The following is a 20,994-nucleotide window of genomic DNA, read 5'->3' as shown; positions in this document are numbered from 1 at the left end:
CAAAAAAGAGAACAGAAAAATCAATTAAAGTCAAGATATTTACCACCGGCAAAATTGAATTAACCTATTAATTATTCACCTAATTATGCGTGGGGTTAACAAAAGCTGGCTATCACCGGGCCCCACATACCAGACTAATCATAAAACCTCACGTGTCACGGCATCTAAATATCCGAGAACGTTAAAGTAGGATGAGACGCACAGAATTATACCCCAGCCTCCACCTCCTATATAAGACCTTCATCAAATCTATTTTGAAAAACCTGAGAATCGTTCATCTTCTTCATCTTCCTAATCCAAATCCCTCCGAGTTAGTTTTCAATCCAAGAAACTCGCCAAGAACTGGATACTCTGGCGGATTCAGAGACCAAGAACCGAGACGTGGTTCTGAAGCTGTATGACGCCCTGAGATCTCGAGACGTCGAATCGGTTCACCGGATCCTCACCCCGGATCTCGACTACTGGTTCCACGGCCCTCCGCCGCACCAGTTTTTGATGCGCACGCTCACCGGCGCCTCTCCTCCCTTCGAATTCGCGCCTCTCTCCGTCGTCTCCTTCGGATCCACCGTCATCGCCGAGGGCTGCGACGCCGCTAGCTCCGTCTCCTGGATCCACGCCTGGACCGTGTCGCATGGGATAATCGTTCAGGTGAGGGAGTACTCGAACACTTCTCTCACCGTCACCCGGATCGGTGGCGTCGTCGCCGGAAGGTCTGCCGAGATCGCGCGCTCGCACTGCCCCTCCGTGTGGGAAAGCAAATTCTCGGGTCGGGCGGGAAAATCCGTGCCGGGTCTGGTTCTGGCGATTTGAGGATTTGTAAGGTAACAGCCACGTGGACTAATAACTAAATAAAGGCTGCTTACGTGTCGCTGTGTGGTTGGTCTGTCGTATATGTGAGGATTTTGTGCGGTTGAAGACGCGGTGTGGGCTGCGTTTTGGCTGTCGCTAGCTCTTCATTTGTTTTTTTCTTTTTTTTTTAATTAATTTGCTTTATAATCGTGCTTTTGTGTTTTAGTGGCTACAGCAAGCATGGGGATACCCAAATTGGCTTGTGCCGTTATGTCTGATGTAACGTTTGGTTATGTTATAATTGAAATAAAAATGTGCGTTTGGGATCTTATAATATTCGCTCATCATTTTAGTAATATGAGATGTTGTGCATTTCTCGACAAGAAAAAGAATATAAAAAGCTGCCCATTTGGCTCATATGATCTCTGAGTGCATTAGCATGCCTTTAATGTGTCTGTGGCTTTACTGTTTTTTAGTTTGGATAAAAAATTGAGTTTACAAAGATATTAAAACTAGCGTTTCTTAACTAATTGTCTATGTAGGTTGAGTTTATGTACCTTATTCTACATCAAATCAATGCATAAACATTATAATGAGGATTATATGCATTAGATTCAGTTTATTTGGGGAGTTTGATGTGTTGAGATAAGAATAAACCAATTTTATGATTTGGATCTTTGAAATTGTTGAGATTTAACGACGTTTACTTTTTTTGGTGACATAAATATATAGTTTTATTAATTATGATCGTGGACGCAACGTAAACATCAAAAAAGTTTAATTGGGAAAGAGAAAGTTTCAGAGGAAGCAACGAGGAAGGTCACTCCTGCGTCTTTTTTTTTGTGTGGACGTGGACAGGCATTATCTTTCTTTTGTCGTCGTTTGGTCAAATGGTGTGGCAATAAAACGACATCAAGAGGAAAAAAATACTAATCAATTGGAAGATAAAACAAGAAAAAGTATACATTGGCGTATTTCATATTATTTAATCAATTTAATAATGATGCAGTGACGCACATTCATCGAACTTAGATGGATTTTCGGTAATGTCCCATGCCCAAAATATCCATTAACGTAACTGCTTATCTACTATATTTACAAGTGATTTAATCAAGTGCTTCCAAAGTAGACAAACCTCAAGTACACAGAAAATGAAGAGTCAACAATATACAATCTGATACTGATGTGTAAAACACTAATCTACAACTCATTTTCTGATCTTGCTTTGAATAAAATGCATATAAGAAACCAGCTAAGAGATGTAGAAATCTTATCTAACGTAGATTGGCGTTTTTTTCTCTTTTTAATGAAAATTGACATATTTTCTGCGAATCGCCAATCCACAGTCGGGGAAATTACAATTTATACTAGGGGAAAGAATAGTCCCTAGATGTTGACTAAAGTCCTATACCTTGACATATACAAAGTTGTGTTTAAATGGAAAAAGTATCTTATGCAGTCAACTTTTTCACTAAAAATATATTAGTATTTTTTTGAAATAAGAATATATTAGTACTAAGTTCAAAAGATGTCTAAGCAGATTACATATACATTTTTTTTACATTACATATACATGGCATGTGCTGATTCATACGTTACAGTTTAACGACGTAAAGAAATACATATATAGGGTAATTAAAAGGTGTGTGTGTGTTTGTCTCAGTGTCTGTGACAATGGTCCGCCATGGATGGAAGAGGAATTCCGGTGGAGTCACAGAGGACACGTTTATGGGCAGATATTCCTTATGCCACTGTTGATGGTGAAGATGAGATTAAAGGAGAGATCAAAAGCATCGTAACGATTCCGGTTCTCACTAACTCCATCGTGTACTGTAACATCTATGATCTATCCCACAACACACCTTTTTTTTTCTCAAACAATATTCTTGTGAGGAAGTTTAAAACAAGACCTTATAAAAAAAAGTTTAAAACAAGAAATATGGTTTTGTAGATCAACGGATCATAGTTGATAGTTCTCATTTTGATTCCTCCTTAATGGTGGTTCTTAGATTGCTTGGGGAAGGAAGAAGTAATTTCATGGTGTTCATGAATGTGACACGAAGAATATATTATGGTGTTCTAATTAGTATTTTAATATGCTTGTTCACGTCAAGACCCAACTGTCCTAAGTCTATACATTGTTGATTGTTGCATACATTGATGATGAATTTATATGTTTGCTTTAGTCTGTTCTTTTTTTTTTTTACCAATCTCATTTTATAATAAGGCTGTAACTGGAAACTTAATTTAGGAATATATGGAATAAGTGGAATTGGAATCAGTGGAATAAAATGGAATGGAATGGTGATAATTTCAGGAATTAAAGAAATGATATATGTATTTTTTTTTTTTAATTTTTTCAAATTATTTCATTCTATCCATTCTTTTCATTCTTCATCATTTTTATCATGAATGAACTTTAACGTGATTCCTTATTTTTCTCATTCATCCCACAAGAATGTGTGGAATCAAAAAAATTGTTTTTTCCACTTAACTGGTAAAATTATTTTGGAATGTCTATGAATGACTGATTCCACATGATTGCATTCATAAAAAAAGTAGGGTTAACTGGTGTAATAGCCATATTTTGGTGATATATTAGAGAAGTAGACATGATTTTGACATAATTCAGTTTCTGTTTTTTTGGTTCTCTTTCACCCGGTTATATCCCTCTAAGTAACAGGTTACCGGCTTCAACACATAAAGCAAACAACGTGGTGAATTTCTATCCCATAATAATAATGACATAATTTAGGAAGTACGTCACAAAACTTTATTCAAAATCAAAGGAAGAAAAAAATGCAGAAAGAAGAGAAGATAACAATTGTAAGTGTAAAAAAACAGCGTTAAACAAACGGAGAAACTAAGATTGTAGTTCCATACTATGTATATTAGATAGAATAGTATAAATACAAATGTGATTCCAATTGAAAGAGCAGTTACATAATATAGCGACAATTGAATAGCATAATGAATTGAGGTATGTTAATACAGTAGCCTTCGTTAATTACTTGAAAATATAAACCCTAATCTAATGTTAACCCTAATATTCCATAAACTAAACCCGAATTTTCAAATTCGAGTAAGATGTATTACCATTCTGCATGAGACATAGAATAGAAAATGCGAAAATGTAGTTAAAATCCATATATCATCTTAACATATTTGTCAAATGTTGTTATGTCTATGGTTTTATGGAAGGTGGTAATACTTGCCCTAATGTTAATCCCGATCGTACATAAACTAAATCTTATCAACTAATCACTAAACCCTACACGGAAATATAAATCCTAATCCAAGATTAACCCCAATCTTCATAAACTAAACCATAGTCACTAATATCTAAACCCTATAGGGAATTATAAGCCCTAATGTAAATTCTTAGTTTTGATCAATATGCATAAACTAAGATTCATAGAAATGATACAACAATAAAACATAACTCATGCTTAGGCACTGTAGAATCATATTTCTATTCTATTTTCTGCGAATAGAATATAATAGAATACAACAAATAGCAAATATCATATATTCTATTTCACATGAATGGTCTTTCCATTTTACGTACACACGATCGATTAGTTATATACATATTGCATCATTACATATAAATGAGAATATATTTAACAGATGGTTCAAATCTAGTTTCGAACAATTTAATTGGCAACCTAAATCTTCCATTTGTAACCTGAGAAACAAAAGCAAATTAAAGATAAATGTGTTAGGATCCATATAACAAAGTAAATGTAAAATAAATTATATAGTATAACAATCATTTGGAACGGAAACCATGTAAGATGTAACAATATGCATAGCTCACGATCTTAAACCACACATGGAATATATGAAACCCTATCAACTAATCACGAAGTCCTGCACGGAAATATGACACTTAATCCAATGTCAACCCCAATCTTGCAATGATGAATTCAATATTCCGGAAAATAACCTCTCTCCAATCATCACTAAACCCTACACGGAAATATAAACCCTAATACAAGTATAAAAATACGTAAATATTAAATACACGTATAAATTCAGAAGCTAAATGAGGTGATATTAAACGTTCGAATCTATTTCATTCCAAATCAAATAGAATATAAATTTCTATATTTTATTCTATCCCAAGTCAAATGGAATATACCTAAATAAAAATAAAATTTAAGAAAGACTACGAACAACCAGAAAACCACAACCGAGTATAAATCAGATCCGACATTCACCATCGACGATGTTGTAGATTTAACATTTATGATACCCTAGTTCCGAGTATAGCCAAAATAGAAAAGAAAATAACAGCAGTGAAGACAATCGGGTGGAAAACATGAAAACTTACCGTAGTTGAACAGATCCAACAAGAATGGAGTGTGTGAAGTGGAATAAACACGACGTGTTGATAAGCGTCGCTGCAACTTTTTCGCCGGCGAGAGGCGTCTGATTTCCGAAACGAAGAGAAACAAAAGGAAGATGTGAAAGGAGATAAGCCACAATCTAACTTCTACGGATAATATTAAAGATTTTAATTATTTTTTGGTTGCAGGTTTCACCGGTTGACAAAAGGGGCAAAACAGTATTAATATGAAAAAATAACGCCGTATATAGGTCTGTTAGAGAAATTGGTTAGTCTGTGAATTATACGTTTTTGTGTGGCTAGACAGCCTAATTTCCCAAAAAAGTATTCCAGTTACAGCCTAATTATCTTTCTCATTGGAAAAGAAGACGAGTTGGAGTTTAACAAATGCTGGATATAAATGAAAATGGAGGCTAGTTAGAAAACTAATTCAACGCAGGATCTAAATGAAAATAAATGTAGTCCAAAAAAAAACCTTGAAAGTATTACAAACATTTGATTTATTTAAAAGTTGTTATTTACGCGTATTCATTTGTCTTGGGGAAGGAGCGAATAACAAAAAAGACCTCTTAACTTTATCAACGATTCAACCCTGACCATTGACGTGATAGCCGTGCAACTGCAACGTCTCCCTGCATTATCCCCTTGATAATTACCAAAACCACCCTTCTCCCCTTTCCATTTTGATATCAGAACACAAAACCCCAAAAGGGTAAAATCGTCACACGCTAAAACTCTTTTCGCGCTTCATCTTATCATTTTTCTTTTTCTGGTTTCTAAGAAAAAAATGCAGCTTTCCTACGGTTTCAGAGGCTAGTAGTTACCTTCCGCTTTCTCTCTCTCACACTCATCCCTTTCCCTGCTAAAATTGAAGAACCCTAATAAACCATTTTTCACTGTAGATCTTCCTTTAGCCCATGCATTTCGACTGAAATTTTCAGGAATTTGCGTATCTGAAGATCCAAAACGCTGTTTTCTTCTCAATCTCGTTTCAGATCGTTTAAGGTAAAGCAACCAAACAGTTCTCTTAGCGTTACCTTCTCTGTTTATCGCTCTGTTTCCGAGATTTCTGTTTCTCGTAGTGTAAAAAAAAAACCTCCGATTCGGTTTACTTAACCGAGCGGTTTGCTAAGACGAAGAGCTTGTGTGTGTGTGTATGATGCGACCTTTCTTTCTCCGTTTGTTAGGTGTTAGGAGCTGAGATCAACTCTAGGGTTTAGTATTTGTTAGCCTTCTCTCGGATTGCGAATCGCTCGTGGTTAGGGTTTCTGGAAGCGGTTAACCGGTTTAGTGAATCGATTCAGTAAACCGATTTTGATTTCAGGTGAAAAGGCGATGGGTGCAGGGAGGAAGAAGGAGACCTATACGTTGGCTCCAGATAGCCTTAACTCGTATGTGAATTGGAACGCGAGGAATCTTGAGAAGAGAGATCTCTGTGGAGTTATATTCGGTTGCAAGTTCAGCACTATCAAAGAGTGTTACGCTAAGAAGCTGTTTGGTTAGTTATCTATCTATGCAAAAGTTGTAATCTTTTTTTGAGGCTTTGTTTGAGATTGAAAATTGATGCTTTGTTTTGTTTTGTTTGGTTACCAGGTTTGCCAGCTGCTCACATGGCGTATATCAAGAACATTGATCCTGGTTTGACGCTGTTTCTGTTTAACTACAGTGATAGAACGCTTCATGGTATCTTTGAAGCTGCAAGTGAGGGAGAGTTGAACATTGATCCCAAAGCTTGGTCTCCTAATGGGACTGATCCAAGTCCTTACCCTGCTCAGGTATGTCTGTTTTAGTAACTAAAGACTTTGTTTTGTTGATTCATGGAAATGTAACTCCTTCTGTAAATGTTTTTACACAGGTGAAGATAAGAGTCAGAGTGAGGTGTGAGCCCTTGGCTGAAGAGAAGTTTAGTCCAGTGATTGCTAGTAATTACCAGGATGAGAAGATGTTTTGGTTTGAGCTTGACCGAGATCAGACGAACAAGCTGCTCCGTATGTTTTCACCGTCGCCGTATGTAAGGGCACCGTCAACTTCCAAATACGTTGCGCCACAATCCAGGAAGGCTATTCCGGCATCTTCACTTGTGGAGATAGGTGATGTGGGAGCAGCACGGGTTGATAAGTGGAGCAGTCTTTTCAAATCTTCAGATGATTCAAGTGAGAACAAGGGAGAAGATTCAACTGCAGCACACAGAGCAGGTCCAAGATTAGTCAACCTTGGCAAAGCTGAGAAAGCAGTGGTGCAATCTGGTGTATCTTACTCATCAGTTCTGAGAAACGTGTCTGAGTCTTCAACTTCAACTAATGAAGTTCCATCTCAAGCGAGTAAAGGAGTTGAAAACCCTTGGCCAGCTTCTTCTCGAGCTCTCTCCTCACGCCAAGAAAGTACCAAGGGAACTTCTGGTGCAGCTATCAACATGCTAGGACATGGCAAGGACGTTTCTGCTGAGGACACACAGTCAGAGATCGATTGGGATGCTGCATCAAATTTTCTACCACATCTGGAAGGACTGAACAGGATTTTGGAGGAACCTAACGATAAAGATGGGTTCAACAGTTTTGTGGATAACACAGGATTTGCATCTTCTTCTACGGTGCCCAATCATTGGGAAGATGGGATGCTGCTCTCGGAATATGAGGAAGGGAATATAGACAAATCTCCTTGTGGGTCCTCTTATGTTTCCGCCATGACAGGAGACGCAGGTGAGGACAATGGAGTTGACAGAGAGAAGCTTCGTATGGATCTTTCCAAGATGGAAATGGAAAACCCACCCACTTACCTGGACATCTTGAGTGAGGTAACTTGATGGGTCTTACTTTGAATTATAGAAACAGCTTGCTTACATTCAGGGCTCTCACTTATAAAAATATATTTGTGAATATCGTTCCTCTGTGCTAGATATGGGCGGAAGTGAAAGATTTGAAGAAAACTCAGATGAAACAAGCTGAGTATATGATTACTTTGCAGATGGAGCTGGTAAGATAAACTCGTGATTTGTTACTTGCTTTTTCTCATGAGCTTTTCAAATAACCAAGTCGCTTTTGTATTGTTGTTTGGGTTTGTTGCAGCTTGAATCAAGAAAAGAGATAGTTCAACTGAAAAGGACATAGGGAAGTTCGTAAGCATATGGTAACACAACAGAGACTCGGGGAGTTTGCAGTTCCCTCTGCATACTTGCTTTTGTTCTGACAAAAACTGAAGAAACAAAAAGTTAGAATCTTTTGGGTACAAAATAATGTTTTAGTTTGTTGAGAAAAAACTTGTAGGTTGTTGTGAATCCTTTTGACTTGGTATGCTTTCAGTTTGAACTTTTAACTTTCAAGGAAGCAGTGCTCTCAGGAGGAGAATGTTTAGGGGTCAGATAAGAGATTCTTAAATGGTTGTTGCCTTGTAATGGTGGCTTCACTTTTTCTACTGAAGGCTATAAAAGCAGGAATAACAACTCGGCCGGTTAGATATTAAACTAGGTCGATGTGGATCGGTCCAATTTATTCGTTTTAATGGGCTGTTAATAGCTGAAGGCCTGAAGCTCAGCAAGTATGCTATTTGTGTATGTGCGTGTTTATTAAGGAATTAAAAAAATCCAATTGCTTAGCCGTATCGGGAGCGTGTTTTTGTGGTTAGTATTAAGACACGTGTCAAACATGTGAAACATCTACGGTTCGGCATCCGAATTAGCCAGTGACACGTCACCACTCTCTCATAAAAAGTATCAGAATTGTCTAGAGAAACCTCTATAAATACCCCTTGACCCCTTGGTCCCGAGAGCTATTTTACTTTTGGAGAAGTTAGAAAAAAAACGAAGAAGAACAAGATAGACGAATCACGATCGTTACACGAGAGAACACAGCAGCGAAACGAGAAAAAACTATTGTTGACCATTGAAGTAGAGATTCAACTGGACTTTTGAAGTTATCAATCCCATTAGGTATGTCGATTTTGGATTTTTCCTTTTTTTTATTAATGAGCTTTAGCTAATTCGTTGTTCTCACGCTCAGTGTCTCTTTGTGTAGGTGTCTTGAGTTACAGCTAAAGATGGCAATTTATGAACAAACCGGAACCGATACATCATCATTATCATTATCATCATCAAAGAAGAGAAAATCAAGGTCTCGAGCAGACGGTACAACCGTCGCTGATAGGCTAAAGAAGTGGAAACAGTACAACGACACTGTTGAACAAGGAGAGAATAAACGTAGACGCAAAGTTCCCGCGAAAGGATCGAAGAAAGGGTGTATGAAAGGCAAAGGAGGACCAGAGAATACTCAATGTAGTTACAGAGGAGTCAGACAAAGGGTTTGGGGTAAATGGGTTGCAGAGATCAGGGAACCTAACAGAGTAAGCAGGCTTTGGCTTGGCACTTTCCCTACCGCCGAAGAAGCTGCTTCTGCTTATGATGAAGCTGCTAGGGTTATGTACGGTCCCTCAGCTCGCCTTAACTTCCCTCAACAGTGTGTTGATAACTCTGAGTTTCTTGCTAGCACTTCGAGTCAGTCTGAGGTGTGTAGTGTCGAGGATAAACCGGTTCTTGGTGGTGATGTTTGTGTTACACGAGATGATACCAGGATGAGTTCCGATTTGCTGGATGAGTTTGATGAGGAGTATTGGGGCAGAGTATCCGAGGAGATTGAGAAATCTATGGAGGAGGGAGAGGAAGAAGTGCTTACTGTTGCGGATTATGGTTGGTGTAATGATATGTTGAACGAGCAGGATCTATGGGATCCGAATGAAGTTTTTGATGTTGATGAACTCCTAGGTGATATAGATGAATGCATGTTAACAGGTACCGGTCCGGATGAAGGCCAAAACCGGATACACCCTGGTGGTTCTGATCCGCATCCTCTTCAGCTCGAGCCACACAATGGTCATGAGTTCTTTGACTTGGATTCTCTGGATCTTTGAGAATACTGAAACAACGAATGGTCTGCAATAGAAATTTTGGGTTTGAACAAGGAATGGATGCTAATGTAAAATATAGTAACTCTATAGTCTTTACTCTTTCAAGTGTTGGATCTAATTTATTGAGTTTAATATAACATAATTAACAGAAAAGAATAAGCATAATTTATAATTACAGTTAATAAAAAAAGAATGTCAAGAACTTAGCAAAGAGATGCTCGTTGCAAGTATCTTGAAGGCCAGGCAAGCACCAATGATTAGCTAGCTGCTCCTTCGTCGATGGGCTAAATTGCTGCTTTGTGAATGGCCTCGTTCAACAAGAACACATGCATTTTTTTTGTTTCTTACGATCAAATATCTTTCAATCACTCCTTCAAATACCACCTGAGTATAACTACAATGATACAGTTGAGTATTGGTTCTAACTTGCTGCTAATCACAATTTTTTGAAGGTTCAACAACATTTAACTTCACATCTAGATCCGACCCAATAAAGAAGAGTCCAGATGTTCATGTTAATCCTCTAGGCCCGTATATGCAACGTTCTATTTCTATCCTTGCTTTCGTGCAAGCTACTTTATACTAAAAATAAAAACATGTAATTTCCATGTCGTGGATTCTTCACTTGAAAAGAATGATATTTTTTTCTCATAAGCTATGCTTTTTATTTAGCGTACGAACAAAGGAAACGAAGAACAACGCCATCTTATTTTCATATATGCTATGCTTTTTATCTAATAAGAAAAACGAAGCCATTTTATTAAATTAAAAAAAAACAAAGAAAAATCGGAAGCCATCCATCGTATTCGTCGTCTTCATCCCGTTGACCGTTCTCTCGAAATGCGAGACCTCCTTCGCGCCTATTTCTCACGAAGAACACTCGTCTCTATCTACAACCTATTCTTCTCCCTCTCCAATAAGCTCCTCACGTCATTCCCTCTCTCCCTTATCATGCCCAAATCCGACACCGGCGCAGAATCCGAGTCCGAGGCGGTACCGCTGCTCGATCTATCTGCACCGTCGTCACCGATCTCATTCCCGATCAAATCACTCCAAGACCTGAAATCACGTTCTTACTTCGACTCGTTCCACTTCCAGTTCAACCGCTCCACCGTCCCTCTCCGGCGAGACTTACCTAATAATCGGCCGAGGGTTTTAGTGTGCCACGATATGAAAGGAGGTTACGTAGACGATAAGTGGATCCAAGGGTGTGAAAACGACGCCGGATACGCGATCTGGCATTGGTATTTGATGGATGTGTTCGTTTACTTCTCTCATTCTCTGGTCACGATTCCTCCTCCTTGCTGGACCAATACAGCTCATAGGCATGGCGTTAAGGTAAAAGAGACATTCTTTAGTTGATTAGGATGTGTAGAGTTCAGATTTTTAATGTCTGTGTATATGAATTGGAAATGTTAAAAGGTGTTTTAAGTGTTTAGTGTCTTGTGTGTTTATGTAAAATGTTATTGTTAATAGGTGTTGGGGACTTTCATTACAGAATGGGATGAAGGTAAAGCTACCTGCAGAGAGATGCTTGCCACTAAGGAGTCTGCTCAGATGTATGCTGAGCGTTTGGCTGAGCTTTCTACTTCTCTAGGTTTCGATGGATGGCTGGTGAGTTTTGTCTTTTGGTAGATGTTTTTGCGTAACGTATCTGCATCCAAAACATAGAGAACGAAATTGATGAAGTGGATAAAAGGGCATTTCTGAAATGTTAGCTGTTTACCTGCAGATAAATATAGAGAACGAAATTGATGAAGAACAAATTTCTAATTTGAAGGAATTCGTCAGCCATCTAACAAAAGTCTTGCATTTATCTGCGCCTGGGGCTTTGGTTATTTGGTGAGTTGTTCACTTTCTTACTTCTTTCTTTTGGTAAACCACTTTTAATCTGATCAACTTTTTTTTTTTGCAGGTACGACAGTGTCACTGTTTGTGGCGATCTTGAATGGCAAGATCAGTTGAATGAGAAGAACAAACCATTCTTTGACTTGTGCGATGGTATCTTCATGAACTATACATGGAAGGTACCATTTTTGGTTTTATCTATTTCTCCAGTTTGTGTTTCTTCTATATATGCCTTTGGTGATTTTGTTTCAGGAGAGCTACCCTAAACTATCAGCTGAAGTTGCAGGGGACAGAAAATATGATGTTTACATGGGAATTGATGTATTTGGTCGCGGCTCTTTTGGTGGTGGGCAATGGACTGTATGTCTCAGAAACTCTTTTAGAACACCAACCAATAATATGTCATCATTGTCTCATTAATCTATATATGATAGGTTAATACTGCACTTGATTTGCTGAAGAGAAACAATGTATCAGCTGCCATTTTCGCTCCCGGATGGGTATATGAGACTGCACAACCTCCTAATTTTCATTCAGCTCAGAATAAGTAATACTCTTCTTTTGCCTGTTTGATTATTATAAGAAATTGCCATTTCTTTGTCATCTTATTATCGTTTATGCGTTTTCTCCTCAGATGGTGGTCACTTGTTGAGAAGTCATGGGGAATAGTCCAAACATATCCACAAGTCTTGCCTTTCTACTCGGATTTCAATCAGGTAAAGTGAGATTTATTTCGTCTTGCTTCCTATCTTGTTACAATAACCCAAGGGTATAAAGTATGCATCGACTGTCTTGGCTATGATTTATGTTAATGTTCTGAAAATATCTTTTCTCGTCTGTCCAGGGATTTGGTTACCATGTTTCACTCGAGGGTCGCCAGTTATCTGATGCTCCATGGTACAACATTTCTTGCCAAAGTCTCCAGGTTCAACCATCTTATCGTCCTTCACTGTATATATAATATTGTCTACCTTCTCATCTGATTTTTGTATTTGTTGTGATATTCACGTCAGCCACTCCTAGAGTTCAAGGAAGACAACACTGATATCATTCAGGTCACTGTTGAGTGAGTTCTGTCCCTGTACTAAATATGTTTTTGACTTCTTTGTTGATTTAGATACATTTATTAGCAAACCGTTCACTGTAAGTACATCTATTTGTTAGTGCACGAGAGGCATCTTATAACGGAGGAGGGAACATTGTATTCAAAGGAAGACTCGAGGGAGATGTGTATTTCACAGCAAGGCTCTTTAAACCTCTTCTCCACCTTTCTTCTTCCCCCATCACAATCTCCTACTCTGTTAAGTCCCTCTGCTTTTAGATACATCTACGCTATGGTTATCTTCTTGTTTCTCTTACTAATGGATGATTTCGGATTTTTTGCAGGTGAAATCAGATCATGAGACTTCTAAATTTGGACTCCTGCTTTGCTTCTCATCCCCATCACGCGAGACTAAATCCATACTTGTAGCACCGAAAGAAACAACCACCAGATTAGATCACATGTTCTTGAAGTGCCTCGTCACATCAGAGCAGACTGTATCCGAGTGGACGGTACACGAGACAAGCCTTGTCATGGATGGACACACACTGACTGAAATCTCTGCCTTTTGCTACAGAACAGAGAACTCGACAAAGACATCTGAGTACGTTGCGTTGCTCGGTCACATCTCAATCAAAGATCATCATGTTCAGCTCCTCCAGCAAAACCTCGTTTCCTTACCTCCAGCGTCATCATGGGTCATTGAGGCTCGTAACTTAGATCTTGTACCGGGTAATTCCGGTTCTAAGATCCTCAGGGTTAAGTTAGAATGGAGACAGAAACAGCTTGAAGATTCTGTTTCTCCAGTGTATAATGTATATGCAGAGAATGTGAAGTCAACTGATGTACTAAGATCGAGGAAGGTTCTGGAGAAACCAAGAAGCAAGAGAGTGTTCCTCGGAATCTCTCACATTCCGGCGTATTACGTTTCGGAACTGGTGCTAGATTCGGACGTGAAAGGAGTCAGCTTTGTAGTTCAACCGTGTTGTGAAGATGGTTCATGGATGAAGGTAGATGATTCCCCTAACCTTCTTGTGAACTTGGAAGGTCTCCCGCAAGTTGCTTGAAACTATGAAACGATTAATAATGTATATTACAAAATTACATTAATCTAGAAAGTGGGGAAAATCATTATAAAAAAATCTGAACCAGTCTTACCAACTAGTCTCTTCCGTATGGAATGTTGGTTTCTCATCACGAGTCGTCTCTTTTCTGTATATTTTATCGAATGAAAGTGTGATGATTATCACCAAAAACTTGTTACTATGGACGTGAGAAAGAACAAATGCGGTAACTGATTGGCTCATCAACATTTTTGTTTTTGTTTACTATAGAGCGATCGAGTAAAATCTTGGCTTCTTCCTGACGTTCTTCTCGTCATGAGGAATATTAGTTGAAGAATGTACTCACTATGATATGGGCCATATGGTTCGATCGTGAGTACATTCACAGACGAAGAGTTGATTCTTTTTTTTTTTTGTCAACTAGAACTTCTATAAGAGTTGATTCAACTTTCTGATCAGTCTACTCTGATTAGTGGTTTTTTTTTTGTCAACTAGAAGAGTTGATTCTTCTGTCATGAAGAATGTTCTCACTTTTATATATGATTTCAAGCAAATTGATACTTTTGTTCATTTTGATTGATTCTTAGTAAATAGTTTATTCTTTTTGTCATTTTGCATATATTTCTCATTTTGGAAGTCATGAGGAATAAACCAAAAATAAAAATAAGACCGCTCGCTGTTGATTTTTCTTGAAAAGGCTGATGTGTTTTGTTTTCTTCTTATTAATATAAGATATTCATTCTTATTTTGAAATTCTATCAAAGTTAACTAGTTTAGCAGTTAAATTAGTTCTTTTTTAAAGCTAGGAATGTCATAATTAAAATCTTGAATTTTTAAATAATAAGTAAAAAAGACAAAACATTTACTATCAAATCGAAAGACTACATATATGCAAATATGCTTGGGTCTCGTAATCGTAAACGTTAGTATTTTGGGGTCAAGATGCATGGGTCGTTTGTATATGCAATATGCATGGGTCTTGTAAACGTTAGTTTAAATCCAAATATAAACCTAAGCAAAAATAAGACTTTCATAAATTACGTCTTTTTTGGTGTAGACAATTTTATTTTTCTTTGAAAATTCATGTGATTAGTGTAGGGGACCAATATGTGCGGAAATTCTACTATCAGACAAGATTTTGCTTTGATGAATAATGTATTTTTCTCTATGGATAGTTGTGTGTGTGTTTAGTCTATTATCTATATCTATAAAAGAAAGATGTATCTCTCATGGTGACACGTCAGATTCCAGGTCACAAATTCGTTGATCCTGGCGTTGACATGTGTCCTATTTGCAAAGTGCAGCATTTCATTAAACTTATTTTGTCATGGGCTTCGTTCGTATGTGTGGTTGGGCTTGAAAGTAGAAGGTATATTTGGCCCAGTTAGATTGTTCTGCGCTCCAATCCTAATTTTGTTTAACTGAAAAAAAAAAGATCGTCTCTCTTCTGCGTCAACGGCGACGAGTTGACGTTTTTGCTTCTCCCTACTATATGAAACGGTCCGAGTTATGGGTTTGTGTTAACTCCCATTGATACACTCTCCCACTATGTAGTCTTCAATGCTTTGTTTTGATCTGTAAGGCGGTGTCTCTAACCCTATAAAGGTAACTTTACTTTCTGTAGATCATCATCATCATCTGTACTCTTGATTTTGCATACGTTTGTTGATTTTTTTTGTATTGTTCATGTTTTGCAGTCACCATCTCCTTCTTCGCCGTCAATCATCGTCGCTCCTCTAACCGGTTAGTTTCTTCTTCTCTTAGTGTAGCACAATGTGATTATTCTTATATATACTGAAATTATGATTGTGTTTCGTGTTTCAATTAGATTGCATGTTACCCTAGATTGAGAAACTCGACTTTGTGTTTTAGATGAGCAGTAAGGGTTTCTTCACTTGGTTCAAAGTATATGGCTGCTTCAGTTTCAATAAGACTTATTCTCACTGTTGGATCCTTTGAAGATCTAGGACGCATAAGCAGTATTATCTCAGTTTCTAAGCTTTTTCTTATATGTAAAAATGTGAACATTTTTTTTTTTGATCTCTAACTGCTTCTCCTTTCGCACAGCTAAGGCATCTGGGAATTTTTTTAAGCTCTCCGCCATGTCATCAAGAGGTTGGTGTTTAGATCATGAAAATATTATCATGTTACTTCCATTGCATATAACTAAGATCTACTTTTCCTTAGATTACAGAGAGTTCGGAATCACGGTGACTCTTTGTGATTGTATCTATGCTGAGTCTAATCTACAAATTGAGCAGATGAGGTTGGGAAAGACTCTACAAGCAATTTTTTTGAGTTATCTGAAGTTTCATTAAGAATTTTGAGGGTCATTTTGTTCGTCAATGAGATCTGCTTTTTTAAAACAAGTTTTTTATGTTGAACTGTATAATATTGTGTCTTTATTTCTGGCAGTTGTGCTTTGTCCTTTGAGCGTAACGGACGGTGGGCTGTGGGAGACAAAAGGTTCACTCCAGAACATGATGTTCTTTGGTATTCTTGAGAATATCTAGCTGCTTACAATCGATCTCTCTACCCAAGATTCTGCGAAGATTTTTTTCTCCCTAATTGTTGTTCTCTGAAAGCTGTTAAAATTCTGTCAAGATTTGGATTATTATTGATCTTTTCTATTGCAAGTGTAGATCTTTTACTTTTATTCTGCAAAGCTACAGATCAGTATGCTTTACTTCTTATGTGTTCTATTTATCATGCGTTGTGTTACACCGACGAAGTTAGTAAACAAAGTCATAACTTCAAAATAGATCTTTTATTTGTTTTTTTTTTTTTTTTGTAACAAGATCTTTAATTTGTTTATCAGTGCGACTTTGTTCGGTGGAATTCTTGCTGTTCCAAAATTTTAGTAAACAAAAAAGAAAAAGATTATACAGAGTAATGGAGATGTCTTTTTTTTTCAAATTAATGGAGACATCTTCTTATTACAGTACTAGGGTTAATGTGTTGTTTCTAACGTATGATATAGCATTGCTGGATCAAGACTTCTTTTCTCAGAATGCCACGCAGTATGGTGTATACTTGATGAACTCAAATACTAAAGAATCCCAACAGTGTTGCTTCACTAGGAAAATTCATCGACTTTTGAACTCTGATATCAAAATCTGTCCATTACAAACTTACTTTAGTCATTTTATAACAGGGCTAGAATTTTTATTTTTTGCGAGCTGGTCTATTGGTGGACTTGAAAATGAAGTATCGTTCTGATCTTTATTGTTATAATTTTATGAACCTATTTTACTCAAACATTCTCTTTTAAAACAACAAATAAAAAAGAATTAATATTAGTTTGTTTACTCAATAACGATGGTAACTATTTTTCATACTCGGATTATGGATTATTCGCACCGTAACTGACTTGACAAGCACGCAAAAACAACAATATGATAGTCTTCTGTTCCACCAAATATGCTTAGTATGTCAAAATACAACACGAAAAATAAAAGAATATTATGTATTTGTATTGATCAATACTTTTAAACACATTATCAAATAAATCAACGCAAGTGGTACATACCTCACAAAATATAATCAATACAACAGAAATTATTTTGACATAATTATAAAAGTAACAATTTTAGAAAACAAAGTAACTAATTAGTACATCCATAATATTGTTAGGTTTAAAAAATAATTCATTCGCAAATTCTGATAGAAAGAAATATATATAAATAAAAATTCAAAAGTAAAATCGTTTTAGTATTTCCTAAGTGTTGTTTGAAAATTAATATTTAGTTTACTGTAAGCAATATATATATATATCAAAGATATTATATTTAAATATTTAATTATATTTATATATTATGTATTTAATCTAAACGATATATATATACACATATTAAAAAGATATTTCCGCATGATTTTAAAATCATTTGCATTTTGTTATAGAAATTTAAACTCAATCACAAATTTTTCAATGTGAACTAAAAATATTCAATTACAATGACATGTACAAAATTTAACTAATATGTATATTTTATATGATAAAAATTTTATATTATATGTTTACTTAATTGTTGAAATTGTTTTAAGATTCACATCCCGCCCGTAGGGCGGGCCGACCCTAGTTGTGCTATAAAGAGATGGCCGTGGAAGCATGTTTACTCGTATCACCAATTTCCCTTTTCTCTTTGCTCTTTCATTTTAAAGTTAAATAAGCTTAAAAGAAGAATGAAAGGCTTTTGGAACTTAACGAGTACCATTTCTCTTACTCTCTTCTATACTATTCTTATTCGGTTACGATTATGAAGACGTGTCTGCGGTTCCTACTAGGCACCTGTGTCGGCCGGAACAAAGGGATGCACTTCTCCAATTCAAGAACGAGTTTCAGGTTCTAAACTCTTCCGTTGATTCTTATTGTGATTATTTAAATCTCTTATTAAGAAGCCTCATGGGAAGACAGAGTCATGGATGAATAACAGCGACTGTTGTACTTGGGAGGGTATCACGTGCGATGCCAAATCAGGTGAAGTGATCGAACTAGACCTTAGTTGTTGCAGCAACCTACTTGGCAAGCTTCATTCCAATAGCAGTCTTCGAAAACTTCATTCTCTAACCACTCTAAACCTTTCAGCTAATGGTTTTAGTGGTGAAATCATGTCTTCTATCAGAAACCTTTCTCATATCACCTCCCTCAACCTCTCGCGAAATAGTTTCAGCGAGTTCAATCCTTCTTCCATTGTAGACCTTTCTTATCTCACCTCTCTCGATCTTTCATTTAATAGCTTTTCTGGTCAGATTCCATCTTCAATTGGAAATCTTTCTCATCTCACTTACCTTGATCTTAATTTGAATCAAATTACGGGTAAGATTCCATCTTCTATTGGAATCTATATAACCTCGATTATCTTGACCTTTCTGGGAACGATATTGTTGGAGAAATCCCATCTTCTTTTGGAAATCTAAACCAGTTGACCAGATTAGATGTTGGTCTAAATAGGCTCAATGGAAGCTTTCCGATTGCACTACTGAATTTGACAGGGTTGTCATATTTAAGACTCTTTTTACAATCAGTTCACAGGAACAATTCCTCATAACATCACTTCACTATCCAAATTGTCGTTTTTTTCCGCAAGTAACAATGCTTTCACTGGAACCCTGCCTTCTTCCCTCTTCACCCTTCCTTCTATGGATACTGTTGATTTGTCTGATAACCAACTCAACGGTATTCTTGAGTTTGGGAATATATCTTCACCACCTAAGCTACGAAGGTTATATGTTGGCAATAACAAATTGAGAGGGCCAATCCCAGGCACGATATCAAAGTTTACCAACCTCGTCGAACTTGAACTTTCCGATTACAAGACACAAGTCCAGTTGACTTTAGTATCTTCTCACATCTCAAGTCGCTCGCATATCTTGACATACCCTATTTGAACACGACCACTACCATTGACTTGAATGATTTCTTGTCGTATTTTAAGAGGCTCGGGTTGTTGGATCTCTCAGGCAACCTTGTTTCAATCACAAACAAGAGTCCAGTTCCCGTTCCCCTTTATTGTATCAGTTGCACTTGTCAGGCTGCGGTATCACCGAGTTTCCGGAGTTTGCAAGATCGCAATATATGTCGTTTCTAGACATTTCCAACAATAAAATCAAAGGACAAGTGCCTGGCTGGTTATGGAGGCTACCAAAGCTGATTTACCTGAATCTTTCCAACAACACTTTCACCGGCTTCGAAAACTCAACGAAACTTGGGCTATCTTCAAGATTTGACCTCACCTCTGTGAATCTTCAGGGAGGCTAGATTCAAGAGGGATACTATTTTGGACACATTTTTTTCACAGCTAAGTAAAGTGGGAAAGGAATCAGACTCGGATAAGTATCAAGAAGCAGGATCTCTATCAGATAAATCCTGTTCTGTAACTCGTGTCACCGCCAAGAATCTAAGCAGAGACATGCTGGTGAAAGTTTGCTCCTCTGCGGCTCTGCATTTGATAAACCAGAATAGTATAATTTTTTTTTGAATATAAACTATTCTTTGTATACGTTGCAGTTTCTTCCAACAGACTTTTCAAGGGTCTAACGGTTTGATGAATCGTAAATGTGGATCACTCTATTGAATGAAGATGAAAACCATGGACAGTGAAACATACCACAAAACATAGGCTTTGCTCCCGTGTCTTGACTCTAATATTAACAATTGACTTGCTATGTTTCAGTTGAGTTTGTTGTTTTCTTGAAGCTGTTTCTGTCCTTCACTCCTTTGTATACTTGTGTGTGATCTCGTTTGATATGTTGGAGAGTAGTGACATGATACGGAGTTGATGCATCTTTAAAAGTATAAGAATATTTTTACACTCAGGAGTCTCTGAAACGTCTCCATATCTATTCACTCCGTCCCCAAAGATTCTTCCTGTCCCTTCAATGCTCCTAAACGTGGGAGGGACGTTTCTGAGTCGTCCCGTGCTTTTACTAGTCTCGCAAACGTCTCCGGTACGTGAGACAGCTATTGATTGCCGTAGCCGTGCTTCATAGGTTTAATTGACCAAAATGTGTTGGAAATTTGACCATCCGACATAAAGATTTTGCTTTGGATGTGATGAATATTGGATTTTTCTTTGTGAAATAATAAATACAGAGACTATTATTTTGTATATAAAGAGATGGGCATGGAAGCATGTTACCCATCACCAATTTTCCTTGTCCTTTATTGCTTTTCATTTTTGATATTCAAGAAAAATTATAAAGAAGAAATGAAAGTCTTTTGGAACTTAACCAGTACCATTTTTCTTACTCTTTCTATACTTTTCTTATTCGTTCACATTATGAGGACGTGTCTGCGGTTCCAACTTCGCACTTGTGTCGTCTGGACCAAAGGGATGCACTTCTCCAATTCAAGACCGAGTTCGAGGTTCAAAACTCTCCCTATGCTTATGATTATTGTTATTAGCAATGGTATTAAGTCTCATCGGAAGACAGAGTCATGGGCGAATAACAGCGATTGTGTATTTGGGATTAACGTGCAGTGCCAAATCAGGTGAAGTGATTGA

The 20,994-nt window shown here is 37.2% G+C and overlaps 4 protein-coding genes and 1 pseudogene across 4 annotated transcripts; all 5 read left to right on the top strand.

Moving 5' to 3' along the window:
• The first annotated feature begins 244 nt into the window (after window positions 1–244).
• LOC108806344 (senescence associated gene 20) lies at window positions 245–1,123 on the top strand. The gene has a single exon (XM_018578435.2). It carries the CDS (start codon window positions 496–498, stop codon window positions 808–810), a length of 315 nt encoding a protein of 104 aa, XP_018433937.1. The 5' UTR covers window positions 245–495; the 3' UTR covers window positions 811–1,123.
• A 4,797-nt stretch (window positions 1,124–5,920) lies between these two features.
• Window positions 5,921–8,779, top strand: LOC108809728 (uncharacterized). The gene is made up of 6 exons (XM_018581883.2): window positions 5,921–6,145; window positions 6,465–6,638; window positions 6,734–6,915; window positions 6,996–7,934; window positions 8,036–8,113; window positions 8,206–8,779. The coding sequence occupies exons 2-6, from the start codon at window positions 6,476–6,478 to the stop codon at window positions 8,245–8,247; spliced, it is 1,404 nt and encodes a 467-aa protein (XP_018437385.2). The 5' UTR covers window positions 5,921–6,145; window positions 6,465–6,475; the 3' UTR covers window positions 8,248–8,779.
• A 134-nt stretch (window positions 8,780–8,913) lies between these two features.
• Window positions 8,914–10,405, top strand: LOC130501271 (dehydration-responsive element-binding protein 2B-like). Its single transcript, XM_056996161.1, has 2 exons — window positions 8,914–9,065; window positions 9,151–10,405. Exon 2 carries the CDS (start codon window positions 9,173–9,175, stop codon window positions 10,037–10,039), a length of 867 nt encoding a protein of 288 aa, XP_056852141.1. The 5' UTR covers window positions 8,914–9,065; window positions 9,151–9,172; the 3' UTR covers window positions 10,040–10,405.
• A 317-nt stretch (window positions 10,406–10,722) lies between these two features.
• On the top strand, window positions 10,723–14,172 carry LOC130501269 (cytosolic endo-beta-N-acetylglucosaminidase 2-like). The gene is made up of 11 exons (XM_056996159.1): window positions 10,723–11,374; window positions 11,513–11,650; window positions 11,769–11,878; window positions 11,952–12,063; window positions 12,137–12,244; window positions 12,319–12,431; window positions 12,519–12,600; window positions 12,729–12,809; window positions 12,898–12,950; window positions 13,049–13,184; window positions 13,271–14,172. The coding sequence occupies exons 1-11, from the start codon at window positions 10,877–10,879 to the stop codon at window positions 13,991–13,993; spliced, it is 2,154 nt and encodes a 717-aa protein (XP_056852139.1). The 5' UTR covers window positions 10,723–10,876; the 3' UTR covers window positions 13,994–14,172.
• A 4,000-nt stretch (window positions 14,173–18,172) lies between these two features.
• Window positions 18,173–19,748, top strand: LOC130501272 (receptor-like protein 43; annotated as a pseudogene).
• The last annotated feature ends 1,246 nt before the right edge of the window (window positions 19,749–20,994 follow it).

Source organism: Raphanus sativus, unplaced genomic scaffold (genome assembly GCF_000801105.2).
Source record: "Raphanus sativus cultivar WK10039 unplaced genomic scaffold, ASM80110v3 Scaffold0141, whole genome shotgun sequence".
In the NCBI taxonomy this organism is placed as follows: Eukaryota; Viridiplantae; Streptophyta; class Magnoliopsida; order Brassicales; family Brassicaceae; genus Raphanus; species Raphanus sativus.
The sequence above is the reverse complement of the archived record's forward strand: the minus strand, read 5'-3'. Positions and strand labels throughout refer to the sequence as shown.

Excerpts from the sequence above, each read along its gene's own strand:
- LOC108806344 (XM_018578435.2), top strand. The coding sequence starts at position 496 with ATGCGCACGCTCACCGGCGCCTCTCCTCCCTTCGAATTCGCGCCTCTC.
- LOC108809728 (XM_018581883.2), top strand. The coding sequence starts at position 6,476 with ATGGGTGCAGGGAGGAAGAAGGAGACCTATACGTTGGCTCCAGATAGC. Across the intron at positions 6,639-6,733 it reads TTACGCTAAGAAGCTGTTTG|GTTTGCCAGCTGCTCACATG; the intron begins GTTAGTTATCTA and ends TTTGGTTACCAG. Across the intron at positions 7,935-8,035 it reads ACCTGGACATCTTGAGTGAG|ATATGGGCGGAAGTGAAAGA; the intron begins GTAACTTGATGG and ends CCTCTGTGCTAG.
- LOC130501271 (XM_056996161.1), top strand. The coding sequence starts at position 9,173 with ATGGCAATTTATGAACAAACCGGAACCGATACATCATCATTATCATTA.
- LOC130501269 (XM_056996159.1), top strand. The coding sequence starts at position 10,877 with ATGCGAGACCTCCTTCGCGCCTATTTCTCACGAAGAACACTCGTCTCT. Across the intron at positions 12,245-12,318 it reads TTGGTGGTGGGCAATGGACT|GTTAATACTGCACTTGATTT; the intron begins GTATGTCTCAGA and ends TATATATGATAG. Across the intron at positions 12,601-12,728 it reads TCTACTCGGATTTCAATCAG|GGATTTGGTTACCATGTTTC; the intron begins GTAAAGTGAGAT and ends TCGTCTGTCCAG.